The 9,273-nt window shown below is 34.8% G+C and overlaps 1 protein-coding gene across 2 annotated transcripts; it reads right to left on the bottom strand.

Moving 5' to 3' along the window:
- Positions 1-485: 485 nt before the first annotated feature.
- LOC149155045 (truncated basic helix-loop-helix protein A-like) lies at positions 486-4,540 on the bottom strand. 2 transcript variants are annotated; one of them, XM_089444621.1, is made up of 6 exons: positions 4,245-4,540; positions 3,620-3,886; positions 1,211-1,307; positions 949-963; positions 773-829; positions 486-643 (listed from the first exon to the last, which is right to left on the bottom strand). In XM_089444621.1, the coding sequence occupies exons 1-6, from the start codon at positions 4,415-4,417 to the stop codon at positions 584-586; spliced, it is 669 nt and encodes a 222-aa protein (XP_089300747.1). In that variant the 5' UTR covers positions 4,418-4,540; the 3' UTR covers positions 486-583. The 2 variants fall into 2 exon arrangements, with proteins under 2 accessions (XP_089300747.1, XP_089300748.1); XM_089444622.1 differs by lacking the exon at positions 949-963 and having other exon boundaries at positions 4,245-4,539.
- Between the last annotated feature and the right edge of the window lie 4,733 nt (positions 4,541-9,273).

The following is a 9,273-nucleotide window of genomic DNA, read 5'->3' as shown; positions in this document are numbered from 1 at the left end:
GCCGAAGCCAGCAGAATACGACATAGCCGTTACAAATTTCGCCGAAGTGAGGGGGGCCTCAGTGGCGACCGCAGGAATCGAACAAGACTGGGGTGAACAAGACTGGGGTGCGAAAGCCATCCGCCCCAGCTGTCATATAATACACGTCATGTGCTTATTTACAAAAAAAAAAAAATATATATATATATATATATATATTAAATTAATGGAAAACAATTTTTTTTTGAATTTTTAATATTATAATTAACTAAAAACTCATTTTAAATAACCAAAACTTAAACTCACAAAAGTTTGGGACATTAAAAAAAACAAACATCATATAAGAGTTGGACAAGTCCTTTAGAGATTCTTATAGTCCCCAATTCAATGGCTGGTAAGAGAATTTTTTAGTTAATGGTATTCCCTGTTATACTGAATTTTGAAGTAACGAAATAGAAAAAATTCAAAGTCATTATATCTAACCAACTCAGTAAGATCAGACAATAAAAACAACTCAGTAAGATTAAACAATAAAACAGTTATTTGATAGTTGCAGTTTCGTTCTTCCAATCCTTCTTTGAAGTTGTTACCTAAAATATAGCGATCATAACAGATCGACAAAAAAACTCGTGATGTTTTCTATAACATCACCATCTTCAAGAACCTATTAACATAAGTAGAAGAGTATCAGAAAATATGATATGATGGCAACCATGCTGCAAATCACTTATTTTTTCATAAACCATCTCTCAAAAATGTGGTCACGAAAGTTCAGTATAGTCTCAATAGTTACCAGCTCTGTAACACCAAACTCCAGCACCCCGTCTGTGAAGGGAAGGCACACCACTGTCTGCACAAAATGGGTTATTTTTCAATCTGAATTATCATATTCTATTTCACTAAAGTTGTTTGAAATATAACGCATGATGCTTCAAACAATTCCCTAATGTGCAATTAGGTAAGCAGTACCTGAATGCCAGAACTCTGAGCAGTACGGTTCCGCATGAAATTTTGGCAACATTAGCATGATAGTCATTATACAATAAACACATTAATGCAAAATAAAAACATATGGTAGTTGAACATAAAACCGATAAATTATGGCAATATTTCAAAGATGTACCATTAGTGAGATAAAAAAATTAACTTAGTTGAAAGTTGCTATACATCAAATTAGAATATTTTTAAAATCTACACTTGACCACTATCCAAAAGAGAAAAAAATTAGCACCTTTGCAAGAAGATGTCGTTTGAAGGTTTTGGTATGTGCTTCCCCTGCGTTGCTGAGCCATAATGGGCTTCCTCTTTCTAGCGTGATGCCGGGTAATCTGCATTTGTCGGAAATACTGTGGTAAGCTTTTATATAACAATTGATAGATCCAGATGGATATGGTTTATGTTAAAAGATATGGCAGGGTGATGATTTAGATAGGGCAGTTTTGGTTTTCTGAGAGCTTTTTTTTTACATTTGGGTAGCGTTTCATGTTTTATAGGATTTTTTTAATTTTGCTGTTGTTATTTATTTTCAAATATTTCAAACAGGAAAATGGAAATAGCTTATATTAAATAGTTTATTTGAGAGATGAAAATAGAAATAGTTTATATTATGTTGCATGAGTTTCTGGAACGTGGAAACCTTGGGAACTTGGGTACCCTGTCAACCTTGAGAACTTGGGTACGGTGTTGGGAACGGCTAGAAGTCGAGAGCGGTAATATTATATAATAAAAAAATATAAAATATAAAAATATATTTCTAATTATATATTTATATAATAAACAAAATTAATATTAAATCAAAATATTTAAATATCAAAATCAATTTAAATATATAATCTCTAGTGTATATAAATATACTATCTCCTTGAGTCTTTCCCTTTTATATATATAAAATATTAAAATGTCAAGTTCATTATCAGTTCTCACACATGAACAGTCTTTGAAACAATATGCTTTGCATAAATATACTCTCTCCTTGAGTCTTTCCCTTTTATATATATAAAATATTAAAATGTCAAGTTCATTATCAGTTCTCACACATGACCAATCTTTGAAACAATCTGCCTTAAAAATAGAAAGGAATAATTGTACCTATGTTTCTCTAGTTTTTCTTAAGAGAAAAAGTAAAGCAACTCTAATGGGTATTTTGTGGCTCCCACATACAATATGCACACAATCTTCTGCAATATATATACATAAACAACAAAATAAATACTCATCAGTATGACATCCAAGATATCGCCCTTACATTGAGGTGCCATACACTTCCTTAACTCATCAAGAGATTTCTCCAATTTCTCAATTAAGGATATCGGTGTTAAGGATGTCTTTGACTAAAAAAACAGTCTGTCTTTGACTAAAAAAACAGTCTTCAAAGTTCCCGAAACTTCAAGCTCGGATGTCTTTGACTAAAAAAACAGTCTGGATGTCTTTGACTAAAAAAGCAGTCTTCAAAGTTCCCGGAACTTCAAGCTCGGATGTCTTTGACTAAAAAAACAGTCTGTCTTTGACTAAAAAACAGTCTTCAAAGCTCCCGGAACTTCAAGCTCCCACTAAAAAGAGAATGTTCCCATATAGTTCCAATTGAAAGATGAAAATGGAAATAGTTTATTTTAAATAGTTAGGTTAATTATAAAATTTGAAATATTTTAGATTTAGAAAAAAAAAATATAGGGATGAAGTTAAATGGATATTCAATTTTTTTTTTAAAATGAGATATTTATATTGAATATATTATTGTAATGTATGATAATATCGCAGTTTATTTTTAGTTTTTCTTAGTATAAAATTTATAAATACTTTTTTCTTCTTCTTTTTTTCTTTTTCTTCTTTCTTTTTTTTTTTTTTCTCAGGAAGAAATATCCAAATAAATCTATTCAAAAGGATCACAACCCTTCAGCTTATTAGCATAGTCTAACTTTAGGGGTAAAATAGTGATCTCCGATTAGGGAAGTGCTTAATACCAAGATTACATGCAACAGTAAGCTAGATATACTAGAATTTGGCTTACCAATGTCACTATAGCACTGATTGTATTCAACAGTGAATCAGATATACCAGAAAACGATGACTTAACAAGAGAGAGAAAAAGCTTGCTAAAGCCGAAAATGTTCCCAATAAAATTTGAAACCAAATAAAAGAGATAACACCTCATTATGTCAACCACTCTATTATCCCACTAAAAAACAACATTACCAAAAGTTAAAAACATTATAATCATTATTACAAAAACTTTACCAAAACTTAAAAACATTATGAAAAAAACAAATAACTGAAAAATACTTTATTGGAAAAGGCATATCTTTTTCAGTGGAAAGGGCATATCAGCCAGCAAAATATCAAATAGCTATAGGTTTTTTTCATTATTATTGATCTATTTAAAATGCATATCTACTTCAGAATTTTATTTTCTTGCAACCATAATATAGATCCATAAACTTCCAATCATAGAAAAACGCTTCCACAACAGTATGTCTTTGGCACATGAGAAATAAATCCAGTAAACCAAAATAATAAATCGTTTCAAGATCTCAGTAGAGCCCCCAGAAATAAATCAAAGAGAATGAACTAGGTTTGTGAGAAACAAAGTACCCTACAGAATGCCCCATACATAAATGAAATAGGTTTGTGAGAAACAAAGTACCCAACAGAATGTCGAAAATCATATGACATGCTGGTCAAGTAGAACCACTCTGTATCTGTGAGATCTTCTGGTGATAACAGGCTATACTGCTGCCTAGTTGGAAGACTGCTACTTCCTCGAGCAGAGAGGGACTGAAATAGTTCTCTTAATTGAAGAGTTCTCTTCTGATGCATCTCTTCCCGTTGGTGCAACTGCTCCTCCATCCCTTCTCCTATTTCCTTCGTTTTGCAATCTCCATTGAAAAATCCATTATTCCAAACCAATCTTCTGTATAACAAACCAAAAGTTTATAAATAAATATAAAAATTTGGTTTATTCATAATCATTATACATATCAATTCTATTAGGTCAAATGCCTTCCATGCCCCCAACTCTTAAAATGTTCCCTCACATGTACACCAGAGCTCTTTATGAACCAAATTTAAACTTAACTTATTTACATGTCCCAGCCCCATTCTAACCCTAGACCACAACCTGTCCCAAAATAATGAAAGTTCATGAGATAAAAAATCAGATCATGATTGAGTTCTAAACTGACTGAAAGAATTTAGAAAGGGATGGTTAAGGAAAGGTTGATAGATAATAAATATGTCACAAACAGAAAGATCCAAGTGATATAACATACCCTTGTTTTGCAGAAAACTTCCAGAATATAGAGTATGTCCACCCTATGCTTTGAAGGGCTGCTTTCATCTGTAACCTTAGTCTTCTTTGACAGATTTCATTGTCAAGACGTTCTGATATGTTGCCATTCCAGTTTGAAGAAGAAGCCATTGCCTTTCCCCTCCCCTTGCACATTATAACTATAATTGTTTCAGCCCTTTTCCCAAGTTAATCAGGAGCAAGCAGCCCTTGCTGGTAGCTGTAACTTGGCCTTTGAGGAATCTCATAAGTGGACCATTATTGAAATGCAACCTCGGAAGCACCAAAATATTCCCGTCGTTTCACATGGTTCTGTCCCCCGAGGGCAAACCGACAAAATGCCATCCTAAATATTCATGGCTATTGGCAATTCTCAAGGCGCACGTGGAGTTTTGCGTTTCCCAGGCTTGTTTTGATCTATCAATAAATTAGTGGACATGTGTTATATTTTCTGGCTTGTTAGTAGGAAGTTAGGTACACAAAATTTGAGATTGTAATTTTAGAAAGAAAAAAAATGATATATATATATGTATGGCCTTACAATTAGATTATATAATATATTTATTTTTACAATGAGATTGTGTAATTTATTTATTTTTAATTTGAATTATTGGAAAATGATTAATTAGATTAATTTATGTTTAAATAATATTTTGGGATATAAGTGTATTTAAATAAAAAAGTGAAATACATATAAATTAATAGATCATGTGATGTGAGTGTATGAATAAAAAATCTACATTTATTTATGCACAAACAACTAAATCATGTGACATGAGTGTACTTGAACAAAAAGTGAAATACATAAAAATTAGTAGCATATCTGATGGTCTCATATATGAGTGGGCCATGTGATGTAAGTGTATAAATAAAACAAAAGATCGCCAGTAACTAGTGGGCCATGTGATGTGACCTTGTGCGAACAAAAAATCAAAACTATAGTATGTACTACAAGTTTTGGAATTAAATTACCTCCCAAGTGGGTTGATATGAAGACATAATGTTGATAACATTGGGAGTATCCTCCCACCCATGCCTATAGCCATATGTTGTGATGGTGACTCATTAGGCGACCCTCCCATGCAAAAAAAAAAAATGGATGATGAGAAAGTGTGGATGGAAAACTGTTCAACACATTCAGGGCACACAAACTGACATAACCTTGGGAAGGATGGTAGGAATGATGATTCAAACAAGGTGCCCTCTATGCCGCATGCGAAAGATTGTTCCACATCTACAACCCTCTAAGATGATTAAGATGCTTCTCATCCATAATGACATTTCAATGGAGAAGACTTATTTTGTTATGGCCACTCATTAATCCAAGAAAGGTAAAGACCCACTACAATGCACTTGTGTAGAGTACAATGTTGTTGTGGTTGCTTCTACCTATCTCCAGATCACTCATCTCTACCTTCACAACCATTTGCAGGAAATGGAAGCAGAGGTGGAGGTTGAATGGGCATATCAAGAGAAAGAAGAGGTGGATGTAATGGTTACCAATTTTCTTACGTACCTTGGATCTAGTCACACCCATGATACCAAATTCGACCACATTGCTGAACTATACTAGCATACTAAAGTATTTTTTTCTCATGCTCTATCTTGTCATGCTAATGAGTAGAATAAACTCTAAAGCCAAGCAAAGATGGTGTTGGTGAAATAGAACAAGTTTCTAATTACTTTGTTTTCTTGGTGAGTAAAGAAACATGGAGGCATGATCCAAGTTGAAGCTCATGGGTCTTCCATTGATACCCCAATAGTCATCCTCTCCTCTTTGGAAGAAGTTGGTCGTAACACTCCTATCTAGCCTCAAACTTTTAATGGTTTTTAATAAGTTTTAGTTTCATAGTCTTTCCTTTTACTTGTTGGTCTTCATACAATTAGTACTTCTAGGATTGGTTTACATAAATGAAAGCCATTTTAAAACTATTAAATGCTTGCATCCAACTCTTTTTGGCTTCTAAAATGCTAGGCCTAGTTTCCTCATCTAGGGGATTAAAAATATGCTCAAAAATAAAAGTGCTCAAAATTGCTCAAAATCATTGTAAAATCATAGTGTTCGTCATTCTGATTCCGACACCACTTGAATCGCCTCAATCCGACATCATATGTGAAATTTATCGCGTTCTGCAGTTTTTTGCAAACAACTAAAAGTTAACTTGCAGGGTTGACTAGGATGTTGATTGGGTAGCCCGTACAATGATGTCATCAGTTGACTGTATAGGGTATGGTGTCAGATGGACCAATCCAAGAGCAACACATGGCAGGATCGTACAATTCGGTTGGAAATTTGTGATTAGTTGTTGACTGATTGGGTGGTCCAATCAGGAGGCACCATGTGGCCCAATGAGAGGGCGCCACATGGGCCTCTATTATTAGCCAAAATTTTCATAATAGGGTGAAAGGGCCTTTGCGGCGTCTGACCCCTATACCTCTTGTAGAGCAATACCGCACCTTTACCAACATGACATGTGATTGGTTCTTAACCCATATGCATCACTAGTTTCATTTAAATACAATTGGCATGGCAGTTTGGGGATAGGGGCAAGGAAGTTATCCATGGCCCTGAGTTCTATGCAAACCCACATACCCATAGGTGGAGCTATGGCTAAGAGGGCAGGCGGATAGGCCCCGACCCCTAGTTCCAACAAACCAACGTAACCGTTGGTGGGAGTCATGACAGAGGGGGGGGCGGATAGGCCCTAACCATCGGTCTTATTAGTGACACGTGATGACTACTCAACATGTAACCAGAGGGGCGTGCACATAGACTGAACCCTTGCCACATGGCCTATATAACCAGGACTGGTGCCAAAGAAATCGATGCTTAAGGCCTTATGAGCACAAATAAGTAGGCGACAAATCACATCAATTATGGTGGGAATCCCACCAATCCTAGGCAAAATTTTCACTTTAGGGTCAATGAAAAGGTGGATTTTGTAGCACAATTAACCAGTTTTGTAAATGTGCAAGACATATAGCAAGGAATTAGATAAAGAGGCTTAACTTGGTAATTATTCAGTCTTTTTGAGCCCAAGAAGAGCCTATACAAGGGTTTTGGGGTGTGTTCGACACAATGACAATGTCATTTTTACAATTTGAGCTATGAAAACTAATGTAATTTCAGGTTTGATCATATAATTTAAAGGCCCAACATTGGAAGCTAGACCTGGAGACGTAGCCCAGGAGGGTTGAACTCCATCATCAAATTGTTGTTTGTGTGATGTTATTCATGGTTTAATTTTCTCTATTTTATTTATGCAAAACTTAACTAAAAACACTAAGTTTATGTGATTTTTCAAATTGATCCATTGGCCACAAGACGTAAACTTTCTTGCAATTTTTTTATGAAAACTTCAAGTTTTTAATTTCAGATTATTTTGGTGTCAAATCATGATTGTTTTGAAGGTTTCACTATGTTTGCAAGTGTTTTCTTGATGCTTATAAGGTTAAATTTGGAAAGAGGAGGAGTGTTGGAAGAGCCAAGCCCTCAAATGGCTCACAGAGGTCACAAACTCCTCAAACTCCAATAATCATGGCACACGAAGAAGGACATGAGATGATGTCTTTCTATGATATGTCCAAAATGGTGAAAGTTTTGAATGAAGAGAGGACAACAAGGTTGCAAGGAGTGAGTTCAAACCATCCAAAAGGTAATGGTGGTGATGGGAGCAAGCCTCCACCACCACCTCCTCCTTCACCTCCATATTCACCTCCTGCTTCACCTCCTTCTTCACCTACACATACTCCTCCTAGATCTCCAAAAGGACATGCTAAGTCATCTTTGCTTAAGCTTGATGTCAATTTTGAATTGCCTATGTACAATGGGGAAATAAATGCATAAAATTTGGATAATTGAGTTTGTCAAATTGAAGTCTATTGTAGGATTCAAAGGATTAAGCATGATGTGACCAAGATCCAACTTGCTTCTCTTTGGTTGGAAAGTGCAGATCTCATCCCGTGGGAGGCCAAAAATCAAGAAGATTTGAAGAAAAGTGAAAATTATCTCTTCTTAGAATTATTTTATAGTTGCATTAATAAGGCAATCTTATCCATTAGCTTACATGCAAAAATACATTATGGATTGGAAAAATTTTAGACAAGCTAAAGGTCAGAGTGTTCAAAGTTATACACAAGCATTTAGAAGAAGAGCTTTACTCTTGGGTGTAGATTTGTCTTCACAAGACACTCTCCTTAAATACTCTTATGTTAAATCCCACCAACATAGATGAAGTATATGTTTAGGCAACTCATTTAGAAGCAAGAGGGAAGAATGTCCCTCAAGAGACTAGCAAGAAGCCATCCAAATCTGGAGTCAAAGGAAAGGGTAAGTTTAAAGGCAAAGGTAGAAGAATGCTACAATCAAGAAAGAGGGAGAGAAACTTACTTGTGCACATTTCTCTAAAGAAGGCCATGATGAATACCATTGTTGGAAACTACATCCAGAATGAGACCAAAGAAGTTCAATAACAAGGGAAAAAAAAAGGTTGTTGCAATAAATCAACAAGATCTAGGATTTGATTTAGGTGATGAGACCAAAATCAAAACCATGGGAATGAAAGGTAAAGCTTCTATTGCAACTATTATTTCTTCTAGTAAGCCCATTGAGTCTCAAAATGATAAAGAAAGAATTGAACTTTTCCGTATCAGAGTCATTACAAAACATATCAAAGTTGATACCTTATTTGATAGTGGATCTTAAGTTAACCTTGTTTCTAAAGCTATTGCCAAGAAACTAAACTTAGAAACTACACCTCATCCTAAACCTTACCCTTTGGGTTGGGTATGTGAAAATGCCAAATTGCAAGTGACAAGATAGTTTAAACTAAAATTCGCCATCAATGCAAACTTTATAGGTGAGGTAGAGCTTGGTGTTGTACAACTTGACATATGCGGGATTGTTTTAGGGATTCCATACTTGTATGACCGAAAATCCATATTCTATCGTCATGAGAACAAAAATCATATTTTTAAAGATGGTATTGATTATATTGTTAGAGCACATTCCA

Source organism: Pinus tabuliformis, chromosome 9, assembly GCF_031772625.1.
Source record: "Pinus tabuliformis cultivar Carrire ecotype Pingquan chromosome 9, CPIR1, whole genome shotgun sequence".
NCBI classification, from domain to species: Eukaryota; Viridiplantae; Streptophyta; class Pinopsida; order Pinales; family Pinaceae; genus Pinus; species Pinus tabuliformis.
This window is presented reverse-complemented; position numbering and strand designations above follow the sequence as displayed.

Excerpts from the sequence above, each read along its gene's own strand:
- LOC149155045 (XM_089444621.1), bottom strand. The coding sequence starts at position 4,417 with ATGTGCAAGGGGAGGGGAAAGGCAATGGCTTCTTCTTCAAACTGGAAT. Across the intron at positions 3,887-4,244 it reads AAGTTTTCTGCAAAACAAGG|AAGATTGGTTTGGAATAATG; the intron begins GTATGTTATATC and ends TTTGTTATACAG. Across the intron at positions 644-772 it reads AGTTTGGTGTTACAGAGCTG|GTTCTTGAAGATGGTGATGT; the intron begins GTAACTATTGAG and ends TTATGTTAATAG.